The following is a 21,450-nucleotide window of genomic DNA, read 5'->3' on the forward strand; positions in this document are numbered from 1 at the left end:
TTGATTATGTGTAAAACTGCACCTTTTAAGGGACTGTTAAGAAAAAGAGAGAGAAAAAATTCCCATCACCATAATGTGAAATAATGTAAATAATAATATCGATATTTGGCCTGCAAGGAAAAATATCACGATATATCGATATTTCAATATTTTTTCCCACCTCTAGTAGGGAGGTCGGTTTTATTGATTGAAATCTCGATTGAGCATTAACCTGAAAAACCTAATCTGTTTGGGAGAACATTTAACCCACTTTAAGTACCAAATAGTGGACATTTCACCTCAGAACTGCCACGATGTGTGCAATGAACCATGTAATATCATTTTGCAAAAATGTCGACAAAGTCACACAATTTTAATGAGATTAGGCAGATTTTATTTTTTGCATTGTGACATAATTTCATGACGATGTAACAGGAATATTGCTTTTTATTTCTGTAATGCAGAAAAATTTTATATATATATATATATATATATATATATATATATATATATATATATATATATATATATACATACTCTCAATATCATAACTACCAATCATATATATAATCAGCTAATCATTATTAGTGTTGACTGACAATAACAAAATATTATGAGGAACATGGAATGATACATCTGATTATTCGATTACTGCTCATTAATCACAGAATGAGACAGACAGAGTTAAAGGCCGTTCTGTTGGGACTCTAATTTCACTTTCAAATATCATCTCAAGGCAACAGCTCCATTAACAAGTTCCCCTCCCTTAAGCCGAGCACCAACTTTATAATGAGCCGTAAAAGACCAAATTTATTACATCTAATGCATGTACTCCTTTTTTATTCCGAATGGAAATCTAGTACCAAATTATATTCCAGCACTGGGACAGAAGTAGATCTAAAATGAATTATTCCTCATCATATGAGACACCGAAGTTTAATGAACTGATGAGAAATATATGACTTACTTTATTGCAACTTTCAAATGAATATAGTAAGTATGACTTTTGTAGATATTTAACAGAAAAAAATCACTCTATTCTTCTATTGACTTTATGGTTTATGGACGAATCTCAAGAAAGCTGTCCAGAACATGTCCAGGTTATATTTCACCCCAAAAATCAAAATAAAGAAATAAAATATTTAGTTTTGCTTAAAGAAAATGAATTTTTTTTTAGACTAAAATGTAAACTTTATAGCATATAAATTGCATGACAATTAAGCACATTTTCCTGCACAATTCCACTGATTACTGCAACGCGAAACAAAACAACAATAACATCACAATGCAAGAAATTATAAAAAGGGCTTCATTTTCCTAAGGTCAATTCTTATTTTTCCGTTCTAAGATTAAATCAGTGTGACCTGGATATGTTTTCATAGCATTCATGTCACCAAGCAATTATCAGCGACTACCTTGGCACCTTTACACAATTATCTTCTCATTTATTAATGGTGCTGTCAACTGCTGTCAACTGCTGTCAAGGGAAAGAAAATGACTTTGGCTTTTGCGTTGTTTGCTCTCTGTGCTGTTTTGTGAACAAGATCTACACTGTGAAACAGTCTTTTAAAAGGGCAATCGACATATGGGCTAAGCCGTAAAACTTGCAGTACAACACCAATGTAACAACAAGTAAAAGTAAAAAAAAAAAAGACATTAAGAGTACTGTATTTAAAAAAATACTCCTATCCCAGCCTATTATGTAGAGTCAACTAAGTAAATCATTTTCAGGCCAGTTTCCCTGAAAACACTGTTGTGCTATCAAAATATTGCTCTGCTTGTTTAAATGACTTGACCTGCCTGACACAGTAACATTGGCTCAACCAACTGTGTGAGTTTCGTGCAGGACTATCTGTTTGTTTGACCAATGGCAGAAGTGGGATTGTTCAGGAAACCTGTTTGAAAATCACTGAAAATCTGGTGCTACAGAAATTACACAGTTCGTTTAAGGAAGCCACTTGATTTGTCAAATCAATTCTTTGCATCAACACAACTAGACTTTTGTCTTACCATGAAATAAAGAGTGTGATTAGCAATAGGGTAGGACACATGTGAGAGTTATTTAATAATTACACAATGAGCACAAGTCGACATGTTTGAGTGCTGAACCATCTGTTAAAACCAGGGACTAAAAACCAGAACGAAAAAATACTGTTTTTGCTCAGAACGAACCGAAAAAATTATTATTAGTCCCTGGTTAAAACTGTGGTACGATTAGCTCATTAGGTTTTTTTCTAGTGTTGCTTTATCTGATTTTCTTGCATATATTCCTCAGAACACAGTGAGCATGTACAGCAAATTACAGGTGCCTCACGCCAATGTTCCAATACATATGTGAATAACCTCAATAACATAGTTTTGCAATGCTATGTTTGTTTTTCCCATAACAAAGAGCTTTTTCTATTATTATGAGACCAGTGATGCAGTACCAAATGTACTTCAGGACTTCCTCATAGATAGACTGTAAAATCCCCTTAAAGTCTACCACACCAAGTCAAAGAAACATGAGAATCTTTTGTCTGATATGCAAATTCATGACCGGCATTACGGTATGCGCTCATGTCTATTATGAGTTCTTAACAACACACCTCTCGAGCCTGAAATCTTTGTATGGTTATTTTGAGATGTAAATTAAATATAATGTACAAGTACTGTTCAAACCCATTAATGTTACTGTTACATTGAAGTCATAATTGTATAAAAAAGAAATAAATATTTGAAGTTACTCTTGTAATCCGTGTTCCTCCTCAAAACTGCAAATTATGTAAAAACTGACATGGTAGAGACATGTACTTCACACATGTACACAACATTTCATTAATTTGTTATTAAACATTGCAAGAGTCTTCATATGAACTGGTGACTGAATCAAAGTATTGGTTTTATGACTAGCGGATTTGTAAAGCATTATTGTAGCGTTAGTGATAAATAATAGTAAACTGTAATTCTGTCATCTTTTGACATATCAAGGTGAAAGTTTGCACAGTACTTCAGAGTGATGTCATCTTGAAGCCTGTTAGGTTGGAAAAAACATTAGTCAAAATGGCATTAGATTTTTTGGACATATGGATATTGAGACAGTGTGGACATTTACATAAATGCGCACCTTTCAGACATTTTGTATTGTATTCATTTTTGCTAAATATCAAATTGAAAGACATGTATCCTACACATACACACCAAGTTTCAAGTCAATTGGAGCTATGGTTCAGGAGGAGTAGATTTTTGTAATTTTGGACAAATTTGTATTGTACAGGAAAATCCATCATGGCGGACTTTATGGGTTCTAGAGGCTTTTTTGTTCCTCATGAGAAATGAAGCATATATACCAGGTTTCAGAAATGTTGGACTTATGGGGAGGAAATGGCATCACTTTGAAAATTGACAAATTGGGGCGTGGCCTGTAGCATCACCTATAGGCTCACGTGGGCCATTTTTGGTGGGGTAGTTACATGTGGCCTGTAGTATCAATGTGCCAAATTTCAAAACTTTTTACCAAGGAGATCTTGAATTATTGGGCAATTTAGAGCTACAGGAATTATAATAAGAATACTAATGAGAGAGAGAGAGAGAGAGAGAGAGAGAGAGAGAGAGAGATAGAGAGAGAGAGAGAGAGAGAGAGAGAGTTTAGGCTTTGGGTGGGTTTTTAAATTTTTTTGAAAGTTGGAGTTTGTATAGTCTTGGCCCGTTTGAACATTCCATCTGGATTTTGGATCATCTGCTGCGTGAAAACTATAATTCAGATCAGTTAGAAAAGTCATAGCAACCCGAGTCAGAACAGTCTGAAGGTCTGTGCCAAGTTTGGTGGATGTAGCTTTAGAACGAGTAACTGTCATACATTTTTGAGAATCTTAAACCAAGTCTGTCGAATAACAGCATGTTGGATTTGTTAAGACAACATAATGAAATTTCATTAATTATAACTCATGAATTAAATGTAATCTTCAAATATGTTTAAATAAAAATTGAAACAGCAGGCTAACACCCGTGAACAATGCAATGCTACAGCTTAGTTTCAGTCAAAGTGCACAGACAATATAACAGCCTGATCTAATGAAAATGACGTGACTGTGGCGGCATTTTTGCAAAATGATATTTTGTGTTTCATTACATGTTTTACTGCAGTTCCGAGGTGAAATGTCCACCGAGGGGTGCTAAAAGCTTGCTAAATGTTCTCCCAAAAGATCAGTTTTGATTAATGCTCTATGGAGTTTTAAATCAACAAAACCTACAGTACCTCCCTACCCTAAACCTTTAACCGACTTATCAACTGATAATGTCATAAAAAGCAAACCGACATCCCTGCCCAAAACCCCACACTTAAACTTAACCGAAAGTGCCATAAAAACAAATGTGAGATAAAAAAAACGCAACAACGTAATTTCGTGTGGCTTATGTGACTTTCGGCTCACGTGTCGACACTTGTGCTTGTATTGATAATCATGCATAATCATAAAAGTGTTTTGATGTCAAAAGATAGTATTGTGTAGGGAACAGAGCGAAAAATACTTGTTTATAAAGTGGCGTTTTACCCATGATTTGAGTGAAAGTGAATAAAACTCGATGTTGTTGCACCTCACTGCACCTTTTTCACCAGAAAACTGCAGCAATAAAACGTAAAACTCATTATGCAAAATGTAGTTATAGTAACGTGATTTTTTGAGACCAGATTGCAGCAGAATAACAAATTAAATTGGCTATTTATATACATCTAGGATAACATGGACAGTTACCAGCATCCATTCAATTGAAAAAGAAAGAAAAAGAAATCAAAGATACAGAAGGATTCAAGTTTGTTTCATCCTTTCAATACAACATTCAGTTGAACTAGTCTTTTGGAAAGGACAAGTCTAAATCCCTGATCCAGGACACATTGAAGGACTGCATTTCATAGAACATTCCCTGCTCAAATGATGAGGTTAGACCAGCGTGAATTTCCATGCTAGTCCAGGGTTGCATTTCCCAGAAGCATCGTAAACTTAAGCTTGCAATGCTTTTGGGAAACGCAGCCCTGGCTGGTTAGTGCTAGTTTGGTGCTGGCCAACCAGCACGGCCTTTCTGACCAAGGGAGGTCTTGCTGATTTAGCTAGTTAAGAAGCCACGTTGGTGACACCAGCAGCCCAGCATCCCATGCTGGAAACCAGGATCCAAACGACACCTTATGCTGGTGACCAGCAATTCTCAGTTTAGAGGAACTCCCCAATTTTGAGTTAAGACAAAGATCATCCTTGCATTTGCAGCATCCATCTGTCCAGAAAGCTCAAACCAACTCTTGATTCTTCTCCATCTGCGATGTTCTCCTCCTCTTCCTGTACAGTCGAGACCTGAGCGTGATCAGTCTTTAAAATATACGTCCTCTGGTCTTGTTGTCTCTCCAAAGGCATACCTGGCAGGCAGTTCTCCCTGTAGTTTGACGTCTCACGTGAGAAACTCAGGGAAAGGCCATCGGAGATATTTGAAACATGTACAGGCAGGTAAGCAACATTACACCTTGAGCCCTCTATTAGTAGATCCGTTAGTAAAGGTGTCCTTTCTCCACGTAAAGTCTCTGAGTCAAGAGCTAGTAATGGAGAACTCTGGAAGAAAAATTCATGAAGCTGCAATGCACCATTGGAACCAGTTATAACCGGCACCACCAAAGGTTTGCTGTTAATATCAGAGTCTGCAAGCTCTTGGTCCATAGGAACATTGGTCTCTTCGACCCAAACCGACTGTAGTCCAGATAATTCTGAGCTGGTCTCATCAGTCCTGTCATCAGTTGATGGATCATCTGAGATCTGGACATCTGGACAACCCACGGCCATGCTGTAGTTGATAGAAGGCTCGGAGCCGTCGCCTGCGGTTCCCTGTTGACTGCCCGCAGAGTCATGGGAGACTTGAGATGCATATCCAATTACCTTGTACCGCTCCTGGGCAAAAGAGACCTGTGAAAGCTTTTTTTGGCAGATGTCACTAAATCCCGACCACACCTGAACTTTGGATATGTCGTCCCAGGTGGAATTGTCCCAAAGTGGAAGAGTATTGGTCTTTGGCAGTATCTGTTTCATAGAGAGAGGACAACTATTTATTTTTCCAAGTCTCTTGTGTGCATTTATGATCAGATTTGATCCAAAATTTCATAGATTTGATCTGTTTGCACAGCTACTAATTTTTACTAGTTGAGTACTCGCCCAGAAAAGTAGCCGAGTTGTTGGTTACTCGGCGGGTCGTTGTTTACCTTATGTAAGTGACTCAGAGTTTGCGTTAACTTATATTTTTCCACTATTGTCCACATTTTAAAAACATTGACGGATAATTCTAAGTGATATCACTTCATCGGTCATTTTGACAGATTAAATTTAGTTTATTTACACTTTAGAGTATTCTCAAATATATTTGCATATAAATGTATTTGCAAGCAAAATTAACCAACTAACCGAGTAGTCGACTAGTCGGTGCAACCCCTAATTTGATCCCATGTTAAACAAGAGGAACGCATCAGTAGTTGCAAAGTCATTTTTAACTTGCTAACGGGAACAAGATTAAGATGTTTTGCGATTTGGAAACAAACTTTGTACATTCAGATGTTTTATAATCATTTATAATGATCTAGAATAATTTTACACATCTTTAGGTAGTTAACATAAAATACTTTTGCAACGTTGACTTATCCTGCGGTGTGACATGCTATGTAGTCCATCTAAGCATTTTGCCAATCCTTTTGCAATTATTATGCATGTAGCTTTTATGACCTCAAAAATGTATACTTTTAAAAATACTGTATATTTGTCACACCGCAAGTCCATTTAAAATGCACTAGAGAAGGCAGAAAGGTGATTAAATTGGCAAAAAAATTTAACAGAAATGGTGACCAGGAAATATAATATAATAATATTATAAAATATACACTTTCCCCTATGCATTCGTAAAAATGTGACCCTGAAATCTTGGTTGGCTACCCCTTAATAAATAAGGCCTTCTATGTCTTAAAATCAGAACAAATCAGTGTTTATAAAGGCAAAAACTGAGTCTTTTCCTGTTCAAATGTGCTTGAATTATTATTATTTTTATTGTGTGTGTGTGTGTGTGTGTGTGTGTATAGGCACTTCAAATAATCATTTATTTTAGACTTTTTAGTAAGTTGCCAAACATTCACATTTAGGATGATTAGGAAACTGATATCCTGTGGTGTGGTATGCTAAAATCCATTTTAAAATATTTTAAACAACAATATTTTGCATAATGCATGCAGCATAATGCAATGAGACTACATGGAATATTTATACTTTTAAAAATGTATCCAGTGAAGGCTGAAGGGTGATAAAAATGGGGAAAAACTTACTGTAAAAGATATGGAGACCAGTTAAAGAACTTTCCCTTATAAATTAATATCGATTTTAAACTAAAATTTGATGCTGATTTAAAAGATATTAATGGATATTTAATGCATTAACTACTGTACCTTTTTATTTATTTATTTTTTATAAATGAGACCCTCTAAAAATGAATATCCCAAACAATTATTTTTAATTCCGTTTCAAAACGCATTTTTTTAGCATTAATCCACCAAGTGAATGAAGCCAAAAATTTGACTTGATAAATATGCAAAAGGTTTCGCACGTTGAGCTAGTTTACTGGGCAAATATCAACATGTGTGACTTATCTTTTCATATCACAAATGGGAGGATTTTTTTTTTAATAATTATCGCAAGTTTCAAAACAGGGTAAATAATCCATGAAAGTACAGTACAGTAGGAAGAGGAAAACCCACAACTGCTGATCTGACACAGATGCACACAAAAAAAAAATATGTTAGCCTATTTTTAAGACTTACATATTTAAAACAAATTGAATTTTATAATTTGTAACAAAATTAATAAAACTTAAAAGGTTTTTATTTTATTTTATTAAAGATTACTCAGTTAAATTTATGGATTTTTTTTATATTATATTGAAATGCATAAATCTTTTAAGTGTGTTTGTGCTATGTGGACACACTTAATGTTTCTCATGATTTTATTATATTAAGATTTATACTTAGATACTCAAAATTGGTTTATAAATTGTGCCTGCATTTAAATTTTCATGTAAAACAAATATTTTAATTTAATAGGAAATTAAATGGGGAAGGATAGATTTGATTTGTTAAACATTTTTTGGTCATTGCATAGTGTGTGTCAAACTTCCATGTGTGTCATTTCAGAGTTTTGATGACTTATGACACTATATTCTAAAATGTGGAAAATAGTACTAATAAAGAGTTAGTAGGTGTGTCTAAAGTTTTTGCTGGTAATGCATGATAGTCAATTTCTGCTGCCAAAAGCCATAACTAAACACAACACATTCCTTAGCAGAAACATGACGCTCTCATCAAACAGGACTTTGCTGCCGGTAAGACAGGGAGGAGTCGATTCCAAGCAAGTTCACCTGGAATTTCCCTGTGTGGATATGACACAATCACTCACCAACGCTTTTGGCAAGGAACACATTCTTTTCACAGACTGCTGGTAGAGCACTATGGGAATGATAATCAGCAGGAGAAGAGCCATCAGACCAGGAAATAGAAATATGAGAAACCATGATTGACGTGCTGAAAGAGAACATGATGAATGAATGCAAATATAAAAGTCTGCTGTTATTAAAACACTGAAAATATCATTTTCTTAACTAGTACTGTTGTCTTGTATTTTTCAGTAAAAGTATCTAATCATTTTTAAAACAAGATGACTAAAGATACTTAAGATGCATAGTTTTGTGTAGTGAGGTTTATGCATAAAAATAGTTAAAATGGTGTATTATGGAGCCCCTTCGAGGACTGTTTTTCTAAAATAGCTTTGCAATCCCTCGCAGTTATTTTGGGTTTCTTTGCAATACATTAAACATGGTTTTACAGAAGTAATATTGTAGTTGTCATAATTGTTGCAACCATGATAGTTCACCCAAGAATTAAAATTCTCTCATTATTTACTCACCCTCATGCCATCCCAGATGTGTGTGACTTTCTTTCTTCTGCAGAACACAAATTAAGATTTTTAGAAGAATATTTCAGCTCTGTAGGTCCATACAATGCAAGTGAATGATGGTCAGAACTTTGTAGCTCCAAAAATCACATGAAGGAAACATAAAAGTAATCCATACAACTCCAGAGGTTTAATCCATCTCTCTTTAGAAGTGATATAATAGGTCTGGGTGAGAAACAGAACAATATTTAAGATTTCAGATGTGAAAGTGAAACTAAAAAGGCATCACATGTGACTTTCAGATGTAAAAGTGAAAGTGGAGATTAAGAGGACTTAAATATTGATCTGTTTCTCAACCAGACCTATTATATCACTTCTGAAGACATGGATTAAACCACTGGAGTCATATGGATTACTTCTATGTTTCCTTTATGTGATTTTTGGAGCTACAAATGTCTGGTCACCATTCACTTGCATTGTAAGGACCTACAGAGCTGAAATATTCTTCTAAAAATCTTCATTTGTGTTCTGCAGAAGAAAGAAAGTCAAACACATCTGGGACAGCATGAGGGTGAGTAAATGATGAGAGTATTTACATTCTTGGGTGAACTATCAGTTAACAGAAGAGTTAAGGAACCCCCCATAAGGTCATTAAAAAAATTAATTAAAAAAAGCGTGGAGGGTCCCCTGGTGTTTCATCGAAACTAGAATCTTACAAACATAAAACTAGATTTTGTTTTTAAATTATTGCTGTGACACAACGCAACATTATCCATTATTTGTCCTAGTTTTTACTAGTAATCAAAATTTGATTATTCTATATACAATGTGGTGGGTTCTAAGATTTGTGATAGTAATAATACAGGCAAAACAAAAGTGGTGATGAAAAAATCTTAATCATTGTGCCCTAGTTTTATATATACGTATAGTAATTCCATGGTTAATTTGTGATACATGTACAGTACCAGTTGTATATGTAAACGGGGCAGTGGTGGCTCAGCGGTTAAGGCCCAGCACCACCAAGATGCCACTGTTGGGCCCTTGAGCAAGGCCCTTGACCCTATCCACTCCAGGGGCGCCGTATCATGGCTGACCCTGCACTCTGACCCCAGCTTAGCTGGGATATGTGAAAAAAAGAATTTCACTGTATATGTGCAAATGTATAATGTGTGATAAATAAATATAATTATTAATTAATTATAAATGTATATTTACTCTACAGTTGTAATAAAATAGAAATTAGTGCGTGTGAGAGTGTTAGGGAGGTGGTTGCGTGTATTTGAGCACATTTACCGCATTTATACAATACTAATATAACACATAGAAATTTTTATTTGGATTCTTTCAATATTATTTGAGCAGTTTTAATGAAGGGAACGATCAAAATATCTCTTATTTCTCAGTTTATAAAGTGCTGGGTAGCTCAGCGAGTTTTGACGCTGACTATCACCCCTGGAGTCTGAATCCAGGGTGTGCTGAGTGACTCCAGCCAGGTCTCCTTAGCAACCAAATTGGCCCGGTTGCTAGGGAGGGTAGAGTCACATGGGGTAACCTCCTCGTGGTCGTGATTAGTGGTTCTCGCTCTCAATGGGCCGAGTGGTGAGTTGTGCGTGGATCGCGGAGAGTAGCATGAGTCTCCACATGCTGTGAGTCTCCGCTGTGTCATGCACAACGAGTCACGTGATAAGATGCACGGATTGACGGTCTCAGAAGCGGAGGCAACTGAGACTTGTCTCCGCCACCCGGATTGAGGTGAGTAACCGTGCCACCATGAGGACCTACTAAGTTGTGGGAATTGGGCATTCCAAATTGGGGAGAATAATAATAATAATAATAATTAAATGCTTCAAACTAGATCAACTTTGAAAAATTGGCAAAAAGGGGTAAGAAAAATAAGGTCTTATTATCTCATGCAACTTTGCTTCTCAAAGTAAATGTATCTTTTTGTAAGGATCTTTACTGTAGACATTCATAATGGAAAACAAAGCAGAACAAAAATACTAATTAAGAAATGTTTGCAGTTTATGACTGAATTTAGGCTAGATATTGATGAAAGTCTTTGGGAAATGCTGTGTTTTTAGGAAAATTTGCATTGCAAGAGACTGATTTTATTTCAGCGTGTGTTGTTTACTAAAGAGACACTCAGAATCAGTCAAGGAAACGCAAGGTTTCCTTTAGGCCAACAATAAAAGCAAACAAGACAAAACAGAGAACATAAAGTATTTTGCTAAGCAAACGCTGTTCAGATTCAGTCAAGGCAGTATGTACAGATGAATGAAAACAAGATCTATTCAATTACCTGAGACAGTCACACAAAAGGAGGCTTTCTCACTCTGTCGAGATGAAAAGGGAAGTGAGAGTGAATATACAACATCACCACAATATTGCGTGTCCATTTCTACAAGCCATATAACCACTGAGTCAGACGTGCCCTCAAATACCTGCAAAGACACATGGAGACATCTAGTTTAACATATGAATACATTCAAAGAGTGAATCTTACGAAAACATGTACAGATCACCCCCAAATCAAAATAAATACCATACTTACAATATACAAAATAACACTTTGCATAAATAAAATTATGCATATTATGGACAAATTATTGTACTATATTCTATAAATCTAAAACATATATATTTAAAAAATTTAAATCAGCAAATATTAAAGGCAGTACAACAAATTCTCTTGAAATACTTTGGTATAAAATAGTTTTTTCCCCCCACATTACAGTATTGAGAATGAGATTTTTTAGCATTACAGTAAAAAGAATTGGGTTAAAATGTGCTTAATCACCCAAAAATCAAATTAAACAAAAACGAAATTATATTTTACATTAAAATAAATTACTAATTCTCATTACCATATTACTGCAATGTGACACTCATTGGATTCTAATTACTGTGATACAAAGACTTTTTATTTAAATCAGCCAAAATTAAATGCAGTACATCATACTACAATGATGTTTTAATAAAGTCATGAGAATTGGGGGGCTAAAATGTGCATAATCACCTCAAATTCAAAGGACATACAGAATTTTATTGTCTTTACATAAGGAAAATTAAGGCTAATTTAGACAAATGCTCATTACTGTATTACAGTAATGTTTCTCATCAGATTGTAATTACTGTAATACAATGATATTCATTTAAATCAAAATAAGTAAAGGCTTTACATCAAATACTGTGATTTATAAATACTATACAACTGGAATAATCTCATTGTTTTTCACATTACAGAAATTAAAACATGCATTTTTTTTATTATAGTAGTGAGTGAGATTTTTTAGCAATATGGTAATGAGAATTGAGGGTTAAAATGTGCGTAATCACCCCAAAATCAAATAACTGTAATGACACATCAACTCAGGAGCTGAGATTAACCCAGATGCGGGAGTTTATTGCACTGAACACAGGAAAAGCAGATAAGCAATGAGAGGAGAGTATTCAGGTAAGGTACAAAGTCTTTGAACACAGTATTTGGTCATACAGTGAACTAAGACAGTAGGCACAGATCCACCAGTGGTTAATTCCAAACCAACATGTGCTCAAACAGGTAACTTAAACTGCAGACAGGGTCAAAATATGAGTCACTTTCATAAACTGAGGAGCAGGTTTGTATAACAAGACAAAGTACATTCAGAGTTCTCAAAGGCACATTTCCAGCACATTCAGAGAAGTTAGTTGTATAAACAGGTGAGTAGATATGCAGTAAACTCAGGTCTCACAAAGTCACTTATCTTGTATATCCAGAATAGATCATTGACAATCAGGTAAGAAACAGAAAAGCAGTATTCCACTCGGCAGAGCGAAAGGGAAGTCCAAGGTACCTACAAGGCCAGGCACTGACTGAGTGCGAGTGTGGGGTTTAAGTGCAGGTCCAAACGAGATAATGAGCTGCAGGTGTGCGTGATTAACACTCAGGCGAGTGAGAGCGGGTGACTGAAGGTGAGGGAGAGCCCAGTGCGCTCGTGACAGAACCCCCCACTTAAAGAGGGGCTCCTGGTGCCCAAAGATGGGGGAGGGCAGGAGGACACAGATGATGGGGGAGGATCCAAGAGGGATTGGCAGACAATCCGGTGGCCAGGGAGGAGTCTGTGGATGATCAGGGAGGTGACCATTGGGCAGGGACTGGGTCGGGGGCCGGGGAGGCGGCCACAGTGTGGGGACGGGAGGCCTGGGAGGCGGCCACAGGGCAGGGATGGGGTCGGAATGTTTGGCCGCAGGAAGTGGAACTTCAAGGGGTGAGGGCAGAGCCGTGGAAGGTGGAGCCGTGGGAGGCCCGGGACTAGGAGCCGTTAGTGACTGGGAACTGACCTCCGTGGTCGTGAGCACAGGCAGCGACTGGGGAACGACCTCCGTGGACATAAACATAGACAGAGACTCGGGAGTAGGAGCCCTTCTCCTCCTCTTCTTCTGGACAACTGGGAGTGTTGTTACAGGGATGAGGCTCCTACTCCTTGTCGAGGCTACTGGCAAGTTAACTGTGGCAGGCATGGGTACTGAGAATTGGCGAGGAAGGGTCTTCATGGCCCTACGTACCGACATCAGTGGGGGATCATTCAGCTTAGAAGTGAGAGCATTAATGAATGGGATAAACTCCTTGGTTCCCGAAGCAGGCGGTGGTGGTGGTACGGGGTTCCAGACATAACCCACAGTGTATGGGGGAAATGTATGGAGAGGAGTTACCTTGGAGACAGGGGCTGTGGAAGGCTTGGAGACAGGTTTTTTGCCCAGGGTTCTTGTCATAACCCACAGTGAAAGAGGAACCGCAGAGTACTAGAGCCTTCACCATGGAGTGGTGGTGGCGTAGTGGACTAAAGTACTGAACTGGTAAGCAAAAGGTTGTTGGTTCAATTCCTACAGCCACCACCATTGTGTCCTTGAGGAAGGCACTTAACTCCAGGTTGCTCCAGGGGGATTGTCCCTGTAATAAGGGCACTGTAAGTCACTTTGTATAAAAGCATCTGCCAAATGCATAAATGTAAATGTTCTCCATGTATTCACAGAGTGTCCAGTGAGGACCAGCCGGAGGCATTAGTTCCTTTAGTGCACTATTCGGACCAGCTCTGAAGAAACTTACCAAAGCACAGTCATCATAGTGCACTAAAAATTGCCAGATGGAGAAACTCATGGACATGATCCTCAACTGGACGATCTCCTTGCTCCAGTAGGAGAATCCTGACAGCCGCTAGATCCATTCTTGTCGGTCAATTCTTCTGGAACGTGTTGGATAGAAGAGGCGAGAAAGGGGGATCAAAGTAAAACTGGTGCGGAAGGTGTGGCTTGCTGTATTAATGTGATACAATGTTCTAAAAGCAGTAAAACAAATGATGTATAAATACTTTACAACTAGAATATTATATTATTTTTTTCAAATTAAAGTAATGAGAATTAGGGGTTAAAATGTGCTTAATCATCATGAAAATAATGTCACAATGCAAAAAAATCATAGAGGTCCTAAAACAGGCTTTAAGCAAAACATAATTATTTCTTGTTTTTCATTTCTGGGGGTAAAAACATGATGTTTTGTGAGGTATCACTCAAAAAATCTAGAAGAGAACACATTATAAAAGGTTTGAAATAAGAGAGCAGTAATAATTCATATTCAGAATAATTCATATTAAAGATGAACAGGGGATGGTTACCATTCCAGCTACAGACTTAGGATGCGTCAGATGAACTTTGTACTTAATGGACTGTGTTCCTAAATCTTTGCAGGTTCCCCAGCAGCTGATCATCTCAATGGGGCGATTGTCAGGACCCATCGGCGGTGTAACCTTCACTGTCAGGGAGGTGTTGTTCCTCAACACTGACAACTGTGGTGCTTCCAAAGTGGCTACAAACAGAAAAGATAGAGAGAGAAAGCATTGTGATGTGTTAGATAGATTTGAAAAAACCATGATGCCAGACATTCAATTTAAACTAACGGATCTCAGCTGGTGGGTTGTGATCTAAAAATTAGATGCAGGTCTGTTCTGGGGTGCGTTCTGGCACCCCGTTGGGTCACAAACAACAGTGGAAAAAAACACGCTAAATGCAACAATAAAATGCAACTAACCATAAAACTGTGCATAGTTAAGATAGCAAAATAAATGTGCTTATCAAGTCTGTGCATCCAATCAAATGCTAAACAAGCAATCAAAAATATAATCCTAACTAAAGAATGAAAGGACAGAATATCTTACTTTGCTTAAGCGGAGAGAATTCAACCTCGCCCAGACACTGTCCACTGGCCGTAATCTTTGCAAAATATCTAGATTCCACATCAGTTGTCACATTCGTGAGGTCACATAGAGAAACAGAGATGTTCTGACACCATGTCACCGGTTTATACGCTTCTCCGTAACTGCAACACATCAGACTTAACATCAGTGAACACAATGACAAACCCCTGCCAATTGACACTGAATCAGCCACCATTTTTTTATTCCCATGCAGATGTTGTTTAATGAAGGCCTCAGTCATAGAAACAACTGCAAGACTAATAAATTACTGCAACCAGATTCTATCTGAACTATTTACACTGCTCTTTACAATATAACTCTATTGTGTATATAGTGTCATGTAATATCATGAGTATTTAGATGAGCATTTTTATTGTCATATTTCTTTGTTATTGTAACTTATTTGTCAAAAAAAAAAAAAAAAAAAAAAAAATTAAAAAAAAATTCTAATTCTCATTCCACTTTTAATCATTACAATTCTAATTAAAGCTGCAAGCAGCAGTTCGGATTCCTCCTCAGAACTGCAAATTATGTAAAAATGTACATGGTAGAGACATGTACTTCACACATGTACACAGCATTTCATTAATTGGTTATTAAACATTGCAAGAGTCTTCATATGAACTGGTGACTGAATCAAAGTATCGGTTTTATGACAAGCGGATTTGTAAAGCATTATTTTAGTGTTAGCGATAAATAATAGTAAACTGTAATTCTGTCATCTTTTGACATATCAAGGTGAAATTTTGCACAGTACTTCAGAGTGATGTCATCTTGAAGCCTGTTAGGTTGGAAAAAACATTAGTCAAAATGGCATTTGATTTTTTGGACATATGGATATTGAGACAATGTGGACATTTACATAAATGCGCACCTTTCTGACATTTTGTATTGTATTCATTTTTACTAAATATCAAATTGAAAGACATGTATCCTACACATACATACCGAGTTTCAAGTCAATTGGAGCTATGGTTCAGGAGGAGTAGATTTTTGTAATTTTGGACAAATTTGTATTGTACAGGAAAATCCATCATGGCGGACTTTATGGGTTCTAGAGGCTTTTTTGTTCCTCATGAGAAATGAGGCATATATACCAGGTTTCAGAAATGTTGGACTTATGGGGAGGAAATGGCATCACTTTGAAAATGGACAAATTGGGGCGTGACCTGTAGCACCACCTATAGGCTATAGGCACGTATGCCATTTTTGTTCTAATTTGAATATAATTCTCACTCCAATTCTAATTAGAATCAAATTCTCATTTCAGTTCTAATTCTAATTTAATTCTCACTCCAATTCTAATTAGAATCAAATTCTCATTTCAGTTCTAATTCTAATTTAATTCTCACTCCAATTCTAATTAGAATCAAATTCTCATTTCAGTTCTAATTCTAATTTAATTCTCACTCCAATTCTAATTAGAATCAAATTCTCATTTCAGTTCTAATTCTAATTTAATTCTCACTCCAATTCTAATTAGAATCAAATTCTCATTTTTGTTCTAATTTGAATAGAATTCTCATTCCAATTCTAATTAGAATCAAATTCTCATTTCAGTTCTAATTATAATGTAATTATCATTCCAATTCTAATTTGATTCTCATTCCAAGTCCAATTTGAATCTAATTCAAATTCAAATTCTGGAATGGAATGAGAATAAAAATCTAATCCTCAATCCAATTCTAATTATAATAAAATTCTCATTTCAGTTCTAATTAGAATTTAATTCTCATTCCAATTCTAATCTAATTCTCACTCCAATTCTAATTAGAATTAAATTCTCATTTCAGTTCTAATTAGAATCCAATTCTTATTCCAATCCAGAATTTGAATTTGAATTAGATTCAAATTAGAACTTGGAATGAGAATCAGATTAGAATTGGAACGAGAATTAGGTTCTAAATAGAAGTGGAATGAGAATCAAATTCTAATAACATTTGGAATTGGTATAAGAATTAGACTTGGAATGAGAATCAGATTCTTATTAGAACTCATCCCATTTCTAATTCTCATACCAATTTTCATTCCAATTTCTATTGTAATTTTAAACTCTAATTTCAATTGTGATTCTAAATCTAATTCCATTTCCAGTTTTCATTCTCATTCCAATTCTAATATACTTCATGCAATTCTAAAATATCAATAGAGCTAAAACGAGAATCTAACAGCCAGGAAAGACTTTGAAAAACATTAAAATGTTGAAAAGATTCTCGCACAATGAACATCCCTCACTCCTGTGGAATCGCTGTTGGATGAGAGTCAGAAGAGGAATCAGAGGTTAAGAGGTCGCACTGATGTGTGCCACGGAACAACAATTCCACATTAGAGTCGTGGGATTAGCCGGAGCTTTCAAGCTTCCCTCTATCTTCCCTTCATCCAACACTCTGCCTCACTAACCTCCCTCTGTTTCCATCTGACTGTCCGCACATTTATTTTTTTCCCATCAGCCTCTCTAAAGCAGACTGTGACTGGTACAAAAAGAGTTTTGACAAGGCCAGAAACAGTTTGCACACACAGCTCCTTCTTCTCTGTTTCTAATTACAGTGCGCAAATTGTAAAATGGATTTACATCCGCGAGACCAAAGTGTGCGTCCTTCACCAAATGCTATCTGGAGTCAATTTTAGAGACTTTGTAGTGTGATTCACATTGTAAGAAATTACATTATTGCCTAAACTTGTCTTGCTCTCACCTAACACAGGCTCTCTCACTTGCACCCCGGTATTGAAAAGACAAGCTCTGCCACTGATTTCAGTACTATTATTATTATTATTATTATTATTATTATTACTATTTTTACCTGGAACCAGTTCTGATTAAAAACTAGTCCTTGATTCACAGAATACTGTATTAGAGAAAAGAAAAAGGCCAGCCTGGCTTTGACCTTTGACCCCATCACTCACATGTGGTATTGGACACTGTAGAGATCAAGTTGACCTGGAATCTCTACATCATCCCATCGGAGAACATTGTAGAAATTACTGGACTGAAAATACGGCTTCGTCAGATTACACCCATGACACCAAAAACCTACAAATAAAGAGACGGAGAGACAGTTTTAGAGGTAAAATTGTGAACATTTGATTGTGAAGTTTCAATCTCTGCATTAACGAATCATTCAGTGGAACAGGTGATGTCATTCTAAACAAAACATCTTCTGTCTGAAAGTAGTGGACACTTTCACCCTTGGGTAATTTATTCCATTTATACCCTACAGCTGCTGCTGTTAGAACACACACACACACACACACACACACACACACACACACACACACACACACACACGCAATATAACTAACACCAACGTCCATAGATAAGTGTTTGACTATTTAAATGTGCAGAATTCCACATCTGTTTCCCTATCTATCCATCAAACAAGGCTTTTAAAAACTTTAAAAAAGTTGTAAGGAATACTTTTATAGTATTTTTGTTTTTCCTCTATTGAGCTTTACAATATTTCTTACTATGAAACTTTTTTAAAAATCAGCTTTTCCTTTATGGGGCGATTTTTGCCACCTGGAACTCCTTTTCAGCATTTTATACCTTAATAAGGGCTTTTCTGTTTTGTTTTCCATCCTTTTTATGCCTAATCCTTATTTAACTGAATTCATTAAAATAAATTACTCATTTGAATAATTTATTACCTTTAAATATAATTCAACTCATTTTATGCATTCATTTACATTACCTTATTGCGGCTCAGAATTGAATATGAAGAGATTTATCAAATGTTATAAATGAAAATAGATAATTTAATTAATGGGGCATTGTTTTTCCAACCACATTTTCAATTTCAGGGGTATTTTTTACACTTTTTGTGGCACTTTTTCCCCAAGTTCTCATTAATTTCTGACTCTGTAAATATATGAATAATATATATAATAAATTACTGTACTATATACTGCATATAGTATAAGTATAATTAAACATTACAAGTTTAATTATAAGTTTATTGTATTAACTTATTATTTATTAAGTTATTAATTTTGTGTAGGTCATACAAATTCATTTTGTTCAACCATAGACCCACAACACTTACTTAGTTTCCTAATTTTAACCACTAATAGTTCTAAACATAAATAACTAATATTGGCATTATATTAATTAATTTTCTGCTATAGCATAATTTAATGTACAGCTGCTTTGAAACAACGCCTGTTGTGAAAAGTGCTATACAAATAAATTTGACTTGACTTAACTTAACTTAAAAAAGTAATTGTTACCAGCTATGAAACTATATATATATATATATATATATATATATATATATATATATATATATATATATATATATACACACTGTATATATATATATAAAAGTATAATAATATATATTTAAATGTATTATAATATAATAATAATTATAATAATAATAACAATAATGTAATATATATATATTACATTACATGCAATTTTCATAGTTGGTAAGTATAACTTTTTTAAGTAAATTTTCTTAATTTCATTGCCAGATATAGAAAAAGATAACTTTGGATCTTGCCTCTAGACGTTAATTTTACTCACCGGAACAACAGAGTAAAAAAATCACAGCACTCAGTGGCCACATATCCACAGGTGAGAGAAAATCTCCAGTTGTTAAACTTCAAATAAAGATCCAGTAATCAGAGATATAATCCTCACATTGTTCACAAGGTCCCTTCAGACGTCCTATCCACAAACCAGACAAAAAAAAAAAAAACAGAGTCCGTCCCGGTTTACACGTATTGTTCCATGTCTATCATGCCTGCTGTAAGGTGCACCTATATTCTCAGGTATGCAGGTGAACTTTGTCTGTTCACTGAGTCTGTTCTCTGCGTTTGGTCTCCACCCATTAAGGGGCAACTATAGAACTGCCTACATCTCGAATTTCAGGCTTTATGCAATGAAAAATGAAACTAGAAACAAACCACTCCTCAGAAGGCTACGAGAAAATGAAAGAGTGCTTGAGGAGATTTTCTGAAGCATGTCGTAACACTGCTCACCTGTGGGTGGTGTCGTGTTGCCCTATATGATCTATTATGACACAAAACACAATCATTTTTCAATAGGCTGACATCACTTGCGTTTGTACAACAGAATCCGGGACTGACAAATAAGATATCAGTCCCTAAGGTTTAACACTGATTTACACTAAAAATATAGAGCTAGAACAATGACTAAAGTCAGCCTGATCTCATGAAAATTATGTGACCGTGCAACATTTTTGCAAAGTGATATTACATGCTTCATTCCACGTTTGGCTGCAGATTCTTAGTGAAATGTCCAGCGGGGGGCGCCAAAAGCGAGTGAAATGGTGGCGTAATCAAACAAGGTTTTTAAGGTTTTAGATGGAGGTTTTAATGAGTAAAATGTGCCTCCCTAACCTAAAACCTGAACCTAAACCTAACAAATAGTGATCAAAAATCAAATGAGATACATCCTTACCTTAAACCAACACCTAAACCTCACCGATAGTGTCCAAAATGGAAATGCAACATTAAAAACACATTTTGTGAAGCAACCACATTATCTTGTGTCGCTTTTATGACACTTTCGTCTAACGTGTGTAAATGTAGATGGGTCTGTAATACAAGTGTTAAAATGTATCATTTTTAAAAGATGCGGCAGAGTAAAAGTGTGTTTATAAAGTCATAATCAGCTACTGTAGTCGTGATTTGTGTGAAAGTTAATAAACACATAGTTGTTGTAACGCCTCTAGTGTTAATTTCACCAGGAAACTGCACCAAAACGCAGAACGTGCAACATAAAAGTCAAAATGTTTGCAAAAATGTAGATATACTAATGATCGTTCTATGAGACTAGATTGCAAGTTTTTGAATCTGAAATCAGATTATAGAATTAGCAGGTTCAAATTTTCAGACTAAGAAGAAATTCACATACAAATCTCTCACATTCAGATCTCAGAAAACAAACTAGGTCTAAAGTCAAGCAAAGCTGGGTTATTTATTTGAATTTCCGTGATCTGAATGTGAGAGATTTATATTAGGAGTTCTGTATTACTTCTTAGTCTAAAAAAATGTATCATGTAATTATTTAATCTACATTTTCACAGCTAATTCCAGCTAAAAAAAAAAATTCAAAAAAATCTGCTGTTTTAAAATACAAATGTATAAAATACACCACAGACATTTTTAGTTATATTAAATGAAGCATGTCTAGAATTTCAACTAACAAATTTCAGATTCAAATACTTTAGTCAACGTCAAGGGCGTAGGTTTGGTTTGAAGGTTGGTAGGGACATATAGCAAGGATAATATTCAAAAATGTTGATATTAAGAAAATGCGAGAAAGTCAGTCTGGTAAT

The 21,450-nt window shown here is 35.7% G+C and overlaps 1 protein-coding gene across 1 annotated transcript; it reads right to left on the reverse strand.

The window, feature by feature from the left end:
- Positions 1-521: 521 nt before the first annotated feature.
- Positions 522-19,901, reverse strand: ifnlr1 (interferon lambda receptor 1). The gene is made up of 7 exons (XM_051719318.1): positions 19,671-19,901; positions 18,053-18,179; positions 15,110-15,270; positions 14,570-14,760; positions 11,218-11,359; positions 8,424-8,548; positions 522-6,017 (listed from the first exon to the last, which is right to left on the reverse strand). Exons 1-7 carry the CDS (start codon positions 19,711-19,713, stop codon positions 5,202-5,204), a joined length of 1,605 nt encoding a protein of 534 aa, XP_051575278.1. The 5' UTR covers positions 19,714-19,901; the 3' UTR covers positions 522-5,201.
- Positions 19,902-21,450: the final 1,549 nt, after the last annotated feature.

Source organism: Myxocyprinus asiaticus, chromosome 15 (assembly GCF_019703515.2).
Source record: "Myxocyprinus asiaticus isolate MX2 ecotype Aquarium Trade chromosome 15, UBuf_Myxa_2, whole genome shotgun sequence".
In the NCBI taxonomy this organism is placed as follows: domain Eukaryota; kingdom Metazoa; phylum Chordata; class Actinopteri; order Cypriniformes; family Catostomidae; genus Myxocyprinus; species Myxocyprinus asiaticus.